The sequence below is a fragment of the Toxoplasma gondii genome, chromosome XII (genome assembly GCF_000006565.2).
Source record: "Toxoplasma gondii ME49 chromosome XII, whole genome shotgun sequence".
NCBI lineage: Eukaryota > Apicomplexa > Conoidasida > Eucoccidiorida > Sarcocystidae > Toxoplasma > Toxoplasma gondii.
In genome coordinates, this window is record NC_031480.1 from 3,489,669 (window position 1) to 3,507,476 (window position 17,808).

The 17,808-nt window shown below is 52.5% G+C and overlaps 1 protein-coding gene across 1 annotated transcript; it reads left to right on the top strand.

Moving 5' to 3' along the window:
- Nucleotides 1–632: 632 nt before the first annotated feature.
- On the top strand, nt 633–16,421 carry TGME49_247690 (phospholipid-translocating P-type ATPase, flippase subfamily protein). The gene is made up of 19 exons (XM_002367095.2): nt 633–1,531; nt 2,169–2,349; nt 2,674–2,799; nt 3,208–3,315; nt 3,947–4,555; nt 5,051–5,246; nt 5,762–7,222; nt 7,711–7,797; nt 8,457–8,622; nt 9,206–9,673; nt 9,983–10,097; nt 10,434–10,790; nt 11,343–11,483; nt 11,605–11,826; nt 12,258–12,473; nt 12,802–12,923; nt 13,423–13,639; nt 14,202–14,375; nt 14,811–16,421. Exons 1-19 carry the CDS (start codon nt 1,506–1,508, stop codon nt 15,432–15,434), a joined length of 5,616 nt encoding a protein of 1,871 aa, XP_002367136.1. The 5' UTR covers nt 633–1,505; the 3' UTR covers nt 15,435–16,421.
- The last annotated feature ends 1,387 nt before the right edge of the window (nt 16,422–17,808 follow it).

Here is a 17,808-nt window from a genome sequence, read left to right on the forward strand (position 1 = left end):
CGAAACAGAGCAGTTCGCCGTGTAGGACGTCGAGAAGCGCTGAAGACCAAGAGGATGAAGCATCCTACTCTCATTGACTTCCTGTCTGAACAGGTCTGGTCAATTCCTCTGTACCAGCAGCGTAGACGCGTCCTTCTTCTTCCCCTTTGAATGCAGAGGAAAAGACCCAGATCCAGAACTTCAGTGATCCCCTCGTCGAATCCAAGCGTCCTTTCACATTTCTGCCCATCTCCACTCTTCTTCTGTCTGCCTTCTCCCGTTCTTTCCCCGGTGTACATACACTGCGCTCGGCGTCCGGGCTTCCAGCTTTTCGCTGGCTCTGTCTCGAAGCGCGGGGAGGAACGAGACACGGCACCCAGGACCGGGAAGGAATGCCGGAAACCGGGGCGTTCTCTCGCGGGTGTTTGTTTTTTCCTCTTCGCAAGACCGCCAACAGAAACGACATCCTTCTGGAAAAGCAACGCATCTACGCCGCCGGCTCACGCTTTCGAGGAGAGAACGAGAAACCCACTGAGAGAAGACGACCGCGCGGAAAGGGGTCGCGCGCACCCGCAGACCAGCAAGCGAGATAAGAGTGGATCGCTGCGCAAACTCGTTTCTTTCTCATGCCTCCTCATGTCTTTTCCGCGGATATTTTTCTCTTCGCTTCCGCAGTCTGCTTTCTTCTACGTCCGTCCGCCGCGTCTTTGCTTGCTAGATCTGCGAACGAGAAACACAAGCGTGTTTGGGTGCCTCCACCTGGTTCTTCTCTTTTCCCTCCAGGCCGAGAGCGAGCGCTCGCCTCCTCGCCTCACGAATCTCCTCTTTCTGTCTCGACCTGCAGCAAGGGCGGCGGACAGAAAAGATGTATTTCTCTCGCTCAACGCCCACGAGAACGCAGCTGTCTGCTGTTTTCATCCTGTCGCAAGGCTAGCTGGAGGCCGGGGCGGACGGTCTCCCGTTTTCCCTCCGCGCCCCGAGGTGTACATACACCCGAGTCTTCGTCGAGCTCTGATGTGTACATACACCTGAGGTCTTCCCCGGCAGAGACGGGGCACCTGCTCTGGAGCGGAAGTTTTTTTCCTCGATTTTTTCGACGCCGCGTTCACCTCTGCTGGCGCCGCAGCGAAGGGCCGTGAGAGACGGAGAGAGTTGAGTCTTTCCTTTTTAGTCGTTCGAGACGAGAGAAGGGCAATTGGAGAGAAGCCGATTTCTTCACGGTGCCGTCGCGTTTCTTGATCATGGAAGAAGACTGCGGACGACGTGCGTCTGCTCTGCATGTCGTTCGGGCGACAGCGCCACCTCGTTCGTCTGCGCATCTCGAAAGGGACCGAAGGAACCGAGAGTAGCAGAGTCTCTCTCCTCCTCTCACGCTTTTCCACTCCTTCGTCCTCTCCTCTGTGTTGCTCTTCATCGGTCCGACCTGCGTCGCCGCCGGCTTGCTCGTCGCCTCCGTCCCTCTTTTTGTTTTTCTCCTTCGCCTTCAACTCGGAGGGTCACACTCTTCTCTCTTCTGCGTTGGAACCATGGGGATCGGAGGAAGCAAGTCTCCGTAAGTTTCTTCTGCGTCTTTCACAGATCCTGGAAAAAGGAACAAGCCAATAACCGTTTTTCTCCCAGTATCCACAGAGGGAAGCGGGTGCAGAGAAAGGGGGACTCAGAGGAAACTAGCGGATGGTGGGGAGAAGATACACTTGGAGAGAGGGAAGGACAGATAACTGGAGGGAGGGAGAGACGCGGGAGGAGGAGAGGAGAGAGAGGAAGACCCTGCAGGAGACACGGAGACTGGGGGGGGGGGCAGAGGAAGGGAAGCGACAAAGAGGAAGCAAGGGGGACGCGATCGGTTTGGAAGAGGCAGGACAAAAGAGAGAATGAAAGAGAGTCGGCAGTTACTGAATGAAAAGAAAGGGTACCATCCTGCTCCTGTGGTACACGTAAATTTTCCTCTCCCTTGTTTCGCCTCACGGCTTGCCTAGCGCGTTTTCGGCGTCTGCCCTGGCGCGTCCTCCAGGGTCCGCCGAACTTCTTCAGCTGCGTTCCTCTGTGGGCCGATCTCGAGGATTCCAGTTTGTTCACGTGTCTTGTTTTCTTTTTCGGTGTTGCTCTGTTTTCTTCTCTCGCTGACTTCGTTTCCTCTCTTTTATGATTTTTCTTTCTTTTTCTCTGTTCGTTTTTCCTGGCCCTCTCAGTCCTCTGGAGGACTGGGTCGTGAGGGTGGGCGGAACACAGGAGATGAAGACGGCTTCGAACGCCGTGGTCACGTCCAAGTACACTGTCTGGAATTTCGTTGTAAAAAACCTTTGGGAGCAGTTCCATAAAGTCTCCAACGTGTACTTCGTCGTCATTTGCTGTCTCCAAATGATTCCTCAGGTAAGGACTCGCGGGTCCTCTTCTGGATTATCTCTGCATCTTCGCGATCCTTGCTTCGCATGCTTTTCCTTGCTTCTCTGACCTGCTGACTCTCTGCGTCGTCTCTTCTTGCGTGTAGTCTTTTCTGAGGACTCGCATTCTGCATTCTCTGCTCTCCTGGTCTCTTAGGAATCTCTGTCTTGACCTGTGTCCGTTCTCCAAGCGAGTCAAAACCGCCGCCACCCGCCGAGCTCTGCCTCTTGTGGGATGTCTCTTCTGTTGTGACTCTCCCCGGCCCCTCTCTTTTAGCTGTCCTCTCTCAAGACACTGCGTTTTTCTCCGCAGATCTCCACAACCAACGGCGTCCCGACCCTCGCGCTGCCTCTCTCGATCGTCCTCGTTGTGAACGCAGCGAAAGATGCTTTTGAAGACTGGCAGCGACACCGATCAGACCGCATCGAAAACGGACAGGTTCGCTCGCTTCGTCTTTGGAAACTTCTTTTTCTCTATCTTGCGTCTTCGGGTGTCTTTTCAGGTGCTTCTTTCCTCCAGTCTCTCTTTCGTCTGTCTCCTGCTCCCCTGTTCCCTGTGTCTCGGTCGTTACTGTGTCTTTCCACGTCTTCTGCCTGTAGTGTGCCTTCATTGCGTTCCTTTCCACCCTTCCTTTCCATGCGCCTCTGTTTTCTCTTTCTCCTCTCGCTTCGCTGTTTTAGGCCTGTTCCTTTGTTCTGAGTTTTCTTGGGCTCGCCCCGTTCCTCCACTTCTTGTCTTTTCTTTTTGTTCGTGCCTGTCGCCGACTGTGTCTGCGGCCGCGCATTCTCGTTCTGAGATGTCGTCCACCGTTTTCATTCGTCTTTTCGAAAACGATTCGCTCGTCAGGTCACTCACTGCATTGCCATGGCACCCGACCGAGCTGCCTGCTCGCTGCGGCTGAGGGACGCGAAGGATGTCGCAGTCGAAGTCAGGAGAACAAGTCGGAGCTCGGGGGTACGTAAGGAATTTTCGAAGTTTTTTCCTTGCGTCTTTCCCTTTTTTCACTTGGCAGACTCCCGAAGAAGGATTCCTTTGCCAGTCGTAGACATCTCGAATTTGATTGAAAAACAGGGACTCTATTTCCAGTTGTCCCTGGCCCCTCTGTCTTTTCTCTTCGCGGGGTGTTTCTCTTTCGCTTCTTTCTCTTTCAGCGTCGTTCCTCTTCTTTTCTCCCCATTCCATGCTTCTGTCTCTTCCTTCTTTCGGCTCTCCATCTGTTTTTCATTTTTCTCTCGCTCTGTTAATGTATTTCCGCTTCTTTTTCCGGATTCTTCTCTCTCTCTGTGTCCCCCTTCTTTCTTCTCCCTTCCGTCTCTTCTGTCGTCTCTCCCGTCTTTGACTTCTCCGTGGCCACCCTTTGCTCCATGCCCGTGCTTTTGTCTCTGCCCTCTCTCTCCTCTCTCTCGTTTCACACGGTCTCTGTCTGCCCATTTTCTTCTTGTGTTTCTCCTCTGGTCCGCTTTCTTCCCCAACTGTCTGTTCTCCGCAACTCTGCCCTGATGAGTCGCTCCTCGTCGTCTCAACTCCCGTTTTCTCTCCCGCGTCTCGAGTCTCCTTCGCGCTCTCGTCTCCACTTCTTCTCCAGCTGTCTGCGGAGGACCTCGTCGCGACTGCGGAATGCGCAGCGGCAGCGCAACTCGGTTTGACTTCGGCGCAGGCGCGCGACCTCGGCATCACTCCGAAGCAGTGGAAAGACGTCCAAGTCGGGGACGTCATTCTGTGTCTGAAGAACGACTGCTTCCCGGCAGACATGGTGCTTCTCGCGACTTCCGACACTCGAGGCGGAGCCTTCGTCGAGACCGCGAGCTTGGACGGCGAGACGAATCTGAAGCTCAAACAGACTCACAGAGTGACTTTCGAGTGGCTCGGCAGTTTCCTCCCTCTCGCGGTGTGCTACCTTCTCACGCGCGCGGGCAGGATCCGTTGCCAGGTCCCGAATCGCGACTTGAATACGTACGAGGGCGTCCTCGAACTCGACGCCGGCTCGTGCGACTTGGGCGAGACCGACGACTCGGAACTCGACGCAGCCGCAGCCTTCGCGAACAAAGCGCGCTGCGGAACGCTCCGCGCCTGGCCGCAGGTCGACGCCGCGCTCTCCGTTCAACAGCTCCTCCTCCGAGGCTGCAGACTGAGAAACACTGAGTGGATCCTCGGCTTGGTTGTCTATACCGGACAGGAAACGAAGATCCAAATGGTACGCGGAGACCCGCAGAAGAAAAGGGAAGGAACGCCCGTCGTCTCTCCATCTGCCTGCTGAGAGCAAGCAACAAAACTCCGCTTGGACTCTCACCCCACAGACGCCAGCGACACGAGACGCCTCTCCTCGTACTCCCTGCTGGTCGCCAGAGACAGAGACTCGCACAAGCATATACCGAAGTGGATGGCGAGATCCATTAACTGGGACATTCCGTGGGAGGTATATACATATATATATATATATATGTATATATATTTGGACACCGATAGCGTATTCTGGAGAGGCTACACGATAGATATTTCTGTTCTGAGAGTTTGTGGCACCTAGACGCACATGCGCAAATATCTGTAGAGCGATAGACAGCTCCACTAGGACGTACGTACTTCATCGAGACTCCATACTGTAAATATGTTTATATATATATATATATATCTGTTGATATGTGGGGGAAGACGGCGGTTGGAAGATTGGCGTGTCTGATTCTTTTTTCAGAACAGTTCAACCCCACCGCGGAAGAGTTCCCGAGTCGAGCGTCTGACGAACAGATTGACTCTCTCCATTTGGTTTGTTCAAACGCTGCTGTGTCTGAGTGTTTCCGTCGGCCACACCGTTCTCTTATTCGATCCGACGGCGAAGGCGCGAACGTACTTGACTGCCGCTGGGAACTCTGAAGGCCCCGTCGTCTTCTGTAAGTGCCGATGAAGCGGCACAGATGAAGGAGACGCAAGGCCAAAACAGAGAGAGAAGGGGAGAAGAGGCGACGCGTGTCTTGACTTTGTTGTGAAGAAAAAAGATCGATGTGGGGAGGAAACGCTGAGCTGAGAGAAGGCTGCGGCGACCTGAATTGGCTTCTCGAGTGGTTGAAACGAAGCAGAACTTGGGTCGGCAAGCAAAAAAGGAAACGACGGAGACTGTCCGTGTTGGTTTTGTCGTCTTTTTGTCCTCCCTGCCCGCTTCTGCTCTGTCTCGTATTTCGTATCCTTCTTCACCTCTTCAGTAGCTTGTCGTTTCGCACGCACTGTCCTTCTGGTTTCTGTCCGTCTCCTTCTTTCTCTTTTTTCTCACTTCTTCTTTCCGCCTAAGACCGTTTTTTCTCTCGTCGAGACACTCTTTCGCCTCTTCAACTGCTTCGCGTCTCCTTCTCGTCTCCCTGGTCGCTCTCGTTCTCTAGCCGTTGTTCGCTGGGTCTCCATGTGTGTGCAGGCATTTTAAACTTTTTTACGTGGATGGTCTTGACTTGCAACTTGGTGCCTATTTCTCTCGTGCTCCAAATGGGCATGGTCAAGGCTCTGCAGTCGCTCTTTATCGCGCAAGACGAAAGCATGTTTTTCCACCCAGTCCCCAAAGCGCAGAACCTGGAAGCTGGACCCCCCACAGATCCCGCAGCCCAGCCGTTGGGCTCCAGAGCGTCCCCGGAACCTCACATCGGCCACTCTGTCTCCTCTCTCTCCGACAGGCCGTCCGCTCTCGCCCTGTGCTCCGCCGGCGAGAACGGCCAGCGGGGAAGCGACAGGCGGCGAGACTCAGCGTCGGACAGACGCTCTGAACAGACTCACAGATCTTCGAGGAGAGCCTCGAGAAGAAATTCGAGAAGCGAGTCCAGAGAAAATTCGAGAATGAATTCTGTGAAAGAGGACCGATCCGATGGGGAGGGACAACCTACGGGGTCGATGGCGCTCTCGTTTCACTCGGTTGAACGGCACGCTGCGAGCCTTGTCTCGGCTTCTGACGGAGAAGATGCCTGTGACGATCGCCTTGGTTTTCCTTCTTTGCGATCGCCAGCATCTTCCCTGGACCCAGCGGGGTCAGGCGAACGAGAAGAGCGACGACGTCTCGACGAGGCATGCCATTCTTGCTTGGGCCTCGAGGCGAGACCTCCGTCGCGAGACGGACAGAGGTCTTCTCTCTTGTTTTCCGCGTCGTCGCGTTTTTCTGTTCCTCAGACGCTTCAAGCGCCGCCGGACACGGGGAAAGTCGCCTCGGCAGGCCCGGCGCGTTCTCCAGTTTCGTTCGCAGCCGCTCCTTCCAGCACCCGCTCCTCGAAGTTCTCTCTGGAGAAGGCAGAGGTCGGCGAGAACATTCGAGACGGCCTTGGCTACCTGGACGTTCTTCCTCTCTCGCCTCTTCTTTCTCTCTGTCGCTTCTTCTCTCGCCTTTCCCTGCGTCGCCCCCCCGCTCGCGACGCGAACCGGGAGGCAACAAGTTTGACGCGTGGGGACTCTCTGTCTCCGTCGTATGAGGCCTCAGGGCCGTCCGCGGCCTCGAGAGGAGACACTCGCGTTTTTCGCACTGCATGCGTTGTGGGGCAAGAAATGTCGGAGTCCCGCTGCTCGGCGCGATCTTCCTACACCTCTATCCCTCGAGAAGAGACGCGCAGGTCGCGCTCGCCAGCGGGGGGGCGGGGAGGACGTGAGATCGCGTTCGTCGCGACAGGCTCTCCGAAGTCGGCGGTCAGTCGAGTCGCCGACGAAAGGACGGAGGAGAAGGAGGCCCATTCCCCAGGCCTCGCCGCACGACCCCCAGAGCGCAGGACGCCGGAGCAGGGCGCTTGGCCGCGAACCAGCGACTTGAACGAAGAACTCGGACAAGTTTCCTACATCTTCAGCGACAAAACTGGCACGATGACTTCCAACGTCATGGAATTCCGCAAGTGCTGCGTCCGAGGTAGCCGACACCCGGAGAGGGCGGAGAGTTTAAGAAGAAGCGAGAAGAAGCAGCGACGAGGGGTGAAAGAGAAAGAAGAAACGAGGGAAGAAGAAGGAAGAAGAAGAAAGAAGATGGAAGAAGGAAGAAGACAAAGACAACAGAGTGTTTGTGTGCATGCGACGGAGGCGGTGAAGAGGAAGTACCCGCGTCAGAGGTGAAGAATCTGAAAAGAGCGGGGAAACATGGACTGAGAGCGAGATCATCGAAGTAGTCCTTGCGGCTGGACAGTTGGGCGGGTGAAGTCCTCCCTGGAATGAATTTCGAATGTGACAAGCAAGAAGTCGAAAGCCTCTTGTCGTCCCTGGAGGCGATTATGAAAAGAGAGCAGCTCTCCACAAGTCAGATATGTCGGTCAAAAGTTTGCTTCTCGTTCAAATTGTCCTTGCTTGTTTCCTATATATGCTCGTGCGAGAGATGAAGGAGATTGCGCTTTGATATCTTCTCAGGACTAAGTTACGGACAAGGTCTGACTGAGGTTAGAAGACAGGCACTTCGACGTCTGGGGCTTCCAGTCCCCGCCGATCCTCTGCCGCGTAGGCCAACACAACAGACAAAATATGCCGCTTTTCACTTTTGATCTCCTTTCATGTTCTTCGTCACCTCCGAATTCTCCAGTTCCCCTTTCGGTTCCTCTTGTCTGCCTTCGCACATCTCAGCGAATCTTTCTCTCACTCGAGTTTCAAATTCTGGATCGTCTTTCCACTTCTCGGTGAATCCATCTTTCCCTGTGCACTTACAGGAGAATGGCTGCAGATACCCACATCTATTCACACCTTTAAACGAAGGTCTCTTCTCGCCTTGCATAAAACCGTTCTCTCTGTGTAACAGTCTCTCAGTCTGCTTGTCCAAATGACCGTCTCGTTCGTGCCTATGTAAATGTATATTTATTTATAGATCCACCTACATATATACGTATATATGCATTTATGTTATGTTCTTCGGATTATGGGCATGCATACGCCTGTAGCTAGGACCGTATTTCTATGTGTGGTGTCAACGTTATATGTACACTTATGTTTACATAACTTTATATATATAGATATATATAGATATGTGTATATATTTGTATATTGCTATGTATGTGTAGAGGAGAGCGGAAGCTTGTGTTGCTTCCGCCAAATGGAGGCGCTCGATGTCTATTGCTTCTTTTCTGCGACATTTTTGGACGCATGCTTCGCTTGCTTGCATGCAGCCCCGGACGAGCCCACGACACCGCAAGTGCAGATGGTCGACTCGGCGCTCCGCCACCAGCTGAACGACCCAAACCATCCGATGCACCCGTATTTGGTCGACTTCTTTCTTCATTTAGCAATCAACCATGCCGTCGTCTTGGAAACAGATCCTTTCGGAATGACCAGGTAAAACACTCTCATGGCGCGTAAATCCTTCTCCCTTCTCTCGTCTTCCATCTCGTACATCAACTCACGCATCTAAAGATACAAATACAAATATATATATATATATATATATATATATATATATTTGTATTTGTATGTGCATGGATGTGCATGTGTATGCCTTTGAATGTGTATGTTTATATGTGCCAATACAGGCATAGACAGACATTCTTTCACACATTTGTACACGTATTCATATACTGATGACAAAAAGTATACTTGTCTGCAGGTAGGCATGTTTCCCTCCATCGAGTCACAGATTCGCATCTTTGCCACATCGCTTATATATATATATATATTTATTTATTTATTTATTTATTATGAGCGTTTGCGTCTTAACAAGCAATCATGAATTCGTATATATATATATATGGTGCATCGGTGTGTAGGGTTTAGAGTTTGTGTATTTCTTTGCATGTTTTCGCGTTGAGAGAGTGAGGGGAGGATGCCGGAGACTTGCGTTCGCCAGGTGTGGATGTTTGCGCTTGTCGGCAAAGCGTCTCCACTTGTTATCGGGACTCCGTCCTGTCTTCTTCTGCGGCAGGTACTCGGCGTCGAGTCCCGACGAAGGCGCGCTGGTCTACGGGGCGAGACACTTTGGCATCGAGTTTCTCGGCCAGACGCCGAGCGGACTCGAAGTATCGGTCCTGGGGAGGAAACTCCACGTCCGTGTTCTCGCCTCGGTCGAGTTCTCCAGCAAGCGCAAGAGAAGCAGCATGCTCTGCGAGATTCGGTATCCGGTCTCTGCAGACACACAGACCCGCGCGCCGCGGTCGAAGAAACGCATCGTTCTCTTCACCAAGGGCGCCGACACCGTCATTCTGCCTCTGCTCAAGCAGCGCCGAGAAGCCGAGACGCAAATGCTGAACACCATGGAGGAGTACGCAGCCGACGGCCTTCGAACGCTCTGCATTGCCAAGCGCGAGGTCGACACCGACGAATTCTTCACTTGGTTCCAGGCGTACCAACAAGCTGAAAGAGCCACAGTCGGACGCCAAGAACAAATCGAGGCGTAAGACAACGCAGGAGGAACAGGCCGCGTCCAAAAAAAAGACTTCCATGTCCCAAGACGCGTCAAGGACCTTCACAACTGAAACCTGAAAATACATATGTATATATAGTTATATACGTACATGGATGTGGGTGCATATATAAATATATGTATGTATATAGGCATATATATATATATATATATGGAAATGGAGTTGTAGGGATCGGTTACTGTCGCAGAAGGATTGCTCTCTGTTGTGTTACAGTGCTGATATATTTATGGAAGTATTATGCTGACGCATGCATCTGTCAATGTGCATGCTCTTCGCAGAGTGGCGGAGCGCCTGGAAGTCCAGTTGGAGTTGCAAGGCATCACAGGCGTGGAGGACAAATTGCAGGCTGGCGTAGCAGACACCATCGAGAAACTCCGAGCTGCCGGCATTAAAGTGAGTCTTTGATGCAAATGATCCTTTCCTTCTTGCGGCCTTCTTCCTCTCTCCTTGTTCCTTTCCCTCCATTCGTCTCCCCGCTTTTCCTAGCTTCATTCTTCTCTCCCTCTTCGTCGTTCTCGCGCTTTCCTTCTCTCCCTCTTCGTCGTTCTCGCGCTTTCCTTCTCTCTCCCTTCGTCGTTCTCGCGCTTTCCTTCTCTCGCTCTTCGATCTGTTTCACCTCGTTCTTCCCCCTGGTTGTCTCTGCTGGCTCTGCGCCTTCGCCGCCTACTTTCTCGCCTGCGTCTTTCTCTCGCTGTCAACGCTGCCGGTTCTGCTTGGGCGCATGCGTAGGTCTGGATGTTGACGGGGGACAAGGTGGAGACGGCAATAAACATTGGGTTTGCGACTTCTCTCTTGACGAGGGAGATGACTCAGCGAACGTACGTATGGGAGGAGCTGGACCGCGACAAGGCGCTTCTTCGAGAGCGTCTGGAGGCTCAAGAAATGAGCATCTTGGCCAAGCACCAAGGAAAGAGCGGCCGAGGAGAGGCGAAAGGGTCACCGGGACGCGAGAGGCAGGCTCACGCCCTCGTCGTCGACGGAGAGGCGTTGCAGCAGATGCTCGAGCCGGACATGGAACAGTTGTTCGTCTCCGTCTGCACCAACTGCGTAACTGTCATCTGCTCTCGCGTAACGCCTCATCAGAAGGTCGGAACCGCCACGGGTGGACAGAGGCGAGCAGCAACTGGGGGGAGATGGAAGAAGGGGAAAGGTCGTTGGTCAAGAAGAAAGGCGAGAAGAACGCAGAGAGACAAGAGCAGACAAGGCAGGGAAGAACGATTGGGGGGAGAGAAACGACATGCGACTCACCCTTTAGCACTGACACGCACACTGCGAGAGAGGAGAGCGTCTGTTGAAGTCTGTCCTGCCCGAAAGAACGGTGAAACGTCAGTCTGGTTCTGTCGCGAGAAATCAAACTGTGGATGTCTTTGCGACGGAAGCATTGCCTCGGAGTGTGGATGCGTTTCGTTGGTGGCAAGAGTCTCCTCGACCGCTTTCGACCCTCAGAAACTGCGGAGACAAGCTTTTTTCTCTGTGGAGCGATTGTGGATCTTCAACATCACTTGCGTCACAGTTTTGTTTTTTTCCGTTTTCTTCTGGTCGTCGTATCGCTGCGAATCTGTCTCCTCGCCGGACACCGGGGTTTTGACTTGTTCGCATTCTGCCCTTTGAGTGTCTCTTCCTTTTTTTTTTCTCTAGGGCGCCGTGGTTTCGCTGATCAAACGCCACCTGCAGAAAATCACTCTGGCGATCGGCGACGGAGCAAACGACTGCAACATGATTCAGTCTGCGGATATCGGCATCGGCCTCAAGGGGGAAGAAGGCATGCAGGCCTTCAATGTAAGCCAGGGAGAAAACGGAACCGAGAACGCTGAGAAGACGAAGATAAGGAAGCGAAAGAGACGAAAGACGAGGAGAAAGAGGAGAGAAAGGATTCTTTGTTGTGTCTCTGTGTGTGCAGTGCTCCGACTACGGACTCGTCCAGTTCCGCTTTCTTTTGCCGCTTCTTTTGACTCACGGGAGTTGGAATTACCGGCGAATTTCCAAGTTGGTTCTCTACATGTTTTACAAGAACTTGGTGCTCGTTCTGCCGATGTTCTTCTTCGGGTACATTTCTCTCTTCTCTGGCCAGAAATTCTACTTCGAGTTCCTCTACCAGATGTACAACGTCGTCTTCACCGCTGTGAGTCTGTTTACGGTGTAGGGGAAGGATTCCTGGTTTCTGCCTCGGAGCGCCCACACACAACGTGGCGTCGGGTTCGGAAACGGCACCGAGGAGAGAGAAGAGAAACTGTTGAATCTCGAAAAGAAACCGAAGAAAGAGAAAACTCATGCTGGAAGAGGAAGGGTTTCCTTCTCTCTCCAGAGCAGAAAGGCACCTCTCGCATGGAAAGCGTTTCGGCACTGACTTCGTCTTTCTCTGTTTCTTCGATCTTCTCTGTTGATGGCGAAATTTCTTTTTTCTGTGTTCCTCCGGCTTTCGTGTCTCCCTCTCTGCTCTTTGGCTGTCTCCCTCGCTTCTTCACTTCTTTCTCTCCATTTCGGATTCAACTGTCTCGCCGGTCGTCCTCGGGATCTTCGCCAGCGTCATGTATCCCTGCTGCTCTGCTCCAGATTCCGATCACGCTCTACGGCGTCTTCGACCAAGATGTAGACAAGAAACTCGCTTTGAAGTATCCTCAGCTGTATCGCTGCGGGCAAATCGATCTGTATCTCAATCTGCGTGTCTTCTTAAAGTGGATGTTGAACGGCGTCTGGCAAGCGATCGTCATCTTTGTCGTCCCCACCTTCGTCTTTGGCTGCAACGCCGTCCCCACGACCACCGGTCGCGTAAGAGAAACCATGCAGAGATACTCGGAGAAGTTCAGAGAAAAAAGGGAAACTGCATGGGTGGAAACGCTGGAAAGCGACGAGAGAAAAGACAGAGGTGGACGCGAGAGTTTCGGACATAAACCGCTGATGAAATGCTTTCTCGACGCGGACGGACTGCGTACGCTCTAACACTGTTCTCTCTGCAAGGTGTCTCCAGAGGTTGGGGACGGAGAGGCAAGTCTCGCGTCGCGAAAAGGAATCGACAACGCAGGGCGGGGAGAGAGCGAAAGGTAGGGAAAAAGCGAGACAACGAAGAGAAAGCCTCCTATTTTCTCTGTTTTTCCAGACGATGGACCTCTGGATGGTCGGAACCGTGATGTTCATGATGAATATGATTGTCGTCAACATCAAGGTCCTTCTCGAGACGTACTACCTCACCACCATCATCTGGGCAGGTTTCTATATCAGGTACGTCTTCTCCCGCTTTTCGCCTTATGCTTCCCTTACAAAAGCAAACTCCTATTTGCCTCCTATGTTACGTCTCTGCCTATATAAATATATATATACATATATATATATATATATATTTGTATTATAGTGTCGACAGGGTAACGCATCAACTTGCTTGGTAAAACTGGGGTTTGTGTCGCAACTTAATCGTATAGTGGAGTGTCTGTACACACGCACATATGCGCGCGCGCGCGTCGAAATCCGCGTTCTTTTGAGTATTCTTTCGCTCGCGGTGTGTCTGAGCGAGTTCCCTCCATCTTTGTTTCTGCTGTGTCCATCTTCTCTCGGTCGACGAGAAACCATTTTTTGTTGGATCGTTTTTCTCTGCTTCCTTTCTCGCGCTGCGACCGTGCAAGATGCGTCTGTAAATCTGCACAGGCTTTTTTATAAACTTCAAGACAATAAAAATGTATAGATGCATGCGTTTCTGTGGAGATTTCTGTTCTGCCTTTTGCAGCTTGTTGGCGTGTCTGCTGTTCGTTTTCCTCTTTTCGAGCTGGCCAGGCTTTGCCGGCAGCGTCTTGGGTTGTGTCTTTTACCTCTTCATCGACGCCGCAGCCTGCGCCGTGATCGCCACCGTCGCCGTGACTTCGCTCTGTCTCGCTCGCGACTGGCTCTGGAAGGCCTTCAGAGTCAACTGCGCTCCTCAACTTTATCACCTCATCCAGCAGCGGGTACGAGCCTCGAGTTGCGCAGCCATTCCCGCGAAAGCACTGGGAAACGCCTAAGACAGTGCGAGGGACGAACGAAACGCAACTCAGAGAGAGACGCAGACAGGCCAAACAGGATCAAATCAAGATCATTCGAGCACGACCCCTCAAAGTTCTTCTGACTGTTGGAGCTTGGAGCGAGCCAAAGGGTGGGGGCTTCGTAGCGATCAAACTGATGAAAGACCCTTTCAGCGGAGTGCATGCTGTTCACGACTCAGAGGAAGGAACATCTTTCTTCGCAGTGTGCTCTGTTTCCCCTGCACTCTCTGAAGGTCCCGAGAAAGACAAAGAAAAGGAGAGTACCGATCACTGGCGAGTGGATGTTTCTTCTCTTCGAAGCGAGTTTTCGCCTTGTCTGTCCCTCTCTCTTCTTTGCATCTCACTCTCGCTCTGTGTGCGTGTGTGTTGCTCAACCTGTGTCTTTCTCTCCTTTCACCTCTGTGTTTCCTTTTTCTCGCGCCTTCCTAGTCTCTGTGTCGCTTTTGGATTGACAGTTTTCAAGCTACTTGCGGTTCCTGTCATTCAGGAATACAATGGAAATCTCTCAGGCTGGCCCTCGCGGGTGCGAGACCGCGGAGTGGAAGCTTCGCCTCCCGAGGCTGAGCCGGTTCTCTGCAGCGTAGAGTCGCCAGCAGGCTCAAGATCCTCCTTCATCCCAGATGGAGTTTCGCGATATCCAGGCGGCTCTCGCTCTCCCAGGGTATGTTGTGAAAGCCATCGCCGAAAACTCGAGCGAACCAGGCAGGAAGTCAGGACTCTCCAGCGCCAAGGAATTGCAGAAACGAAAGAAAAACATCTTTTGGAGTAGAACCACGTTCGCATCCAATATTCAATGACAGAACCACGTGAACGCATCTCTGGATATTCGCGCATGTATACATATATACATACATATATACATATATACACATATATATGTATATATACAAATAGGTACGTAGCCATCGCTGTTGCTATATATATATATATATATATATATGTATATGCAGAGGGATGTTTATGCTTGTCGATGGCTATAGACTGCACAAGGTGATATTATGTGAGCCTCTGTCGACACTCGCATCTCTGAAGACGGAGGGTCCTTCGGAGTTTCGGCGCATGTATCAGCCTGCCAGTCATGTCGGTTTGCATGCAGCCCCGCGGTCCGCGCCAGTCGACGCGTGGCTACGCCTTCAGCGAAGCCGACCCGTTTTTCAGTGCGACGTTGCGGAAGCAGACGAATGCAGATTTCTTAGGAAAGGTTTTGTCGAAGATCTCCAGTTCCTACGCTTCGTCTGCGTCTCGGCTCGAGGGGCGCCGGAACGCGTCTGGGGTCTCCGACGCGCTCAAGAGCGTCAGGGGATCGACTGTTTCCTCCAACGGGCAAGGAGACAGGAGCCGCAGAGCGAGCGTAGATCCGCATGACAGGAGCCGCAGAGCGAGCGTAGATCCGCATGACAGCAGCCGCAGAGACAGCAGCCGACGCACTGACGGCGAAAGTGTAGGGGAGGGTGTCGTGGAGGGGGGGGACTCTGTGGGGTCGATGGCGGACGTTTCGTCCAGGAAGGCGGAGAGAGAGAAGACAGAGAAACTCGCAGCTCTAGAAAGCCGCGTGAGGCCGAGTTTGGGAGACGCCGGGCGCGCGGCGAGTCGGCGTCGCCTCTGTCCTTTGGACGAAAGTTCCGACGGAACAGACGAAGATTTTTCTGAAGAAGAAGAAGAAGACGAAATGGACGAGGAGTGTTACAGGCATCGTGTGCAGCAGTCCAGAGGATTGTAACTCAAGACGAATGATGCATGCCCTGCCAAAGAACGGGTGAAGCGAGAGGTTCTGCTCCTGCGAAGGGGGACTTCGACATGTGTGGCTAGACTACGGAGAGGAAAGCTGAAGAGCGGCAACGACAGAACGCCTGAGCAGGGTGTCGAGAGAGACAGTGCAGAAGGATGAGCAGGGAGAACGGAGCTTTTTCGGAATGCGAGAAGAACGAAGAGTTGAGACTGAGCCAGCGTCTCTTTGAAACGTCGTTGACAGGCGCCAAGCTGGTGCAAGAAGGCGTTTTTCCGTTCGTGGTTCGAGAAAAAATCGATATCAGACAGATGCGAAGAGCCATGGAGCGGGGAAGCCTTCTGCGAAATTACGTTCTCGTTTCTTCTACGTCCATGCCCTTCCTCCCAAAAGGCTCCACGACGGCGTCACGTCGAATCTGGAACGCTCTCGTCCGTGGAATTTGTCGCCGAACAATCGACGCAGACTTTTTCAGCGCATGCGCCGGGTACCTTGGCCCCTGTGTTCTGGTCGCGTCGAGTTGTTGAACTGTGTGTGAAGTGACTCCTCGGCCGAACAGGAAAACAAAGTTTGTTAAGACAGGAAGCGTTCGCAAGCAGTGCCCGCCATAGTTCGTTGAAATTTCTGTGGTTTTCTGGCGATACGGGTGCATGGTCATGTTCTTCTCTGAGGAAAGTTGTGAAGGTGTGTCACGAACTTCGAGGACCTTGAAAGGAAAAACTTGTCAAAACTGCGGAGAGGCAGGCTTCCCAGCCACCACACCCCCTCTTCTCCGCTTCCAGAAAAAAAAGCTTTTTCAAGCATCTGTCCTCCGTACCGGTCACGCACCCTTCCACTTTTGTCTCCCCTCTCCTGTCCGCCTTTCCTTCTCTGGAAAAACGCGCGACAAACAACCATCTGCATCATTTACGGTTTAGAGTTACACGCTGCCTACTCTATAGTCATATACACCCTCTTGCATACATATGTCTTATGTTTGCGTGGTATCATTCAACATATGTATATATATGGTATATATATATATATATTATTATATATTGAATAGTACGTATTCATGTAGATATTTTCTCTGTCTCTACTAGGTTGACCGAGGCACTTTCGCAAATTGTTCCTTCATCTGGAGATCGCGGGACTGAGCTACTTCGTTATTCTGTTTCATTTTCATGCCGCTGGAACCCCAAGAAACATGGGTCTTCACACATCTCCTATCGTTCGGTGCATCTCTGCCAACTACTGTACATACATATATACATATATATATGCATATGTGTATGATAAATGTATGTGTCATGAATATATGTATCATGCATGGGAGCAGTGTCCGAGCGAAGAAGGGCGGTGTTGGCGGACAGCTGATTCGAAAGTGACTTGTAGAATTGAGGCGACCCCAAGCGAGGCGACGTTATGAGGTTGTTGGCGCGTGTGGTGAGGCTGCAAAGCCAAAACATCACGGGCATCGCCGGCCCCGTGGTCGGGCGCCGCGCGTCAGCGTCTTCGGAATCTCGGAGGCAGGCCTTCAACTGTCCTCTTCTTCCTGCTCGAGTTCTGAAGAAAAGCGACGGAGAGAGAAGCGAGAAACGTCCACTCCGCCTGGCTCCGGAGAGCGCGACAAAAGATACACGACCAGTGGAAACAAGAAAGCGAAGACCCTCCGCCCAAGGCCGACACCCCTCGAGCCCAAATCGCGAAAAAAAACGCAAGTTCGTTCCTCGCCGAGAAAGGAAGCCAAGTCTTCTTCTGCTCTTTGTCAATAGACACCAACACCACCACTCGCATCTGTACCTCAAAACCTTCTTGCCGGGGCATGCGCCGCGCAGGCAATCAAACCTCTCCTTTACAGAACGGGTGCAGTGTGTCACAGAAAATGGTCGACAGAAAGAGACCTGACAGAGGAGCCCAGTCCAGGGAGGCCCCGGCGCCGCTCTCGGAAGCGCCGCAGCACTCGAGATCTCATTTTTTGTCTCGAACTTCTTCCCTTCTCGCGCCTGTCCGATTTTCTCCAAACGAAATGCCATCCAATTCTCCTCGTTCTTCAACGCGTTCTTTCTTTTGGCTGCTTCCTCGAAGCCCTGCTGTTCTTGTTCCGTTGGCGCCGAATCGCTCCTCCACTTTCTCTCCTCGATCTTTCAGCGATCTGTATATTGTCTTGTGTGTGACATGAAGTCGAGCTTCAAGAATTACAAGACTCGATCTCCACGGCATTTCCTCTGCGTTTCAGTCGATCTGGATAAGAGACCCGTGTCTGGTCCACCTGCGTATAGACACAGCCTTTGTCTCCTCTGCTTCCCTCAGCCACAACGTCGGTCCTCGTCTTTGTGCATCCCCGTCGTTCACAGTCTGTTTCACAGTCTCGCGCCACGTACTATAT

Coding starts and splice junctions, on each gene's coding strand:
- TGME49_247690 (XM_002367095.2), top strand. CDS start 1,506: ATGGGGATCGGAGGAAGCAAGTCTCC. Junction 2,350..2,673: donor GTCTCCAAATGATTCCTCAG/GTAAGGACTCGC, acceptor TTTTCTCCGCAG/ATCTCCACAACCAACGGCGT. Junction 12,474..12,801: donor TCCCCACGACCACCGGTCGC/GTAAGAGAAACC, acceptor CTGTTTTTCCAG/ACGATGGACCTCTGGATGGT.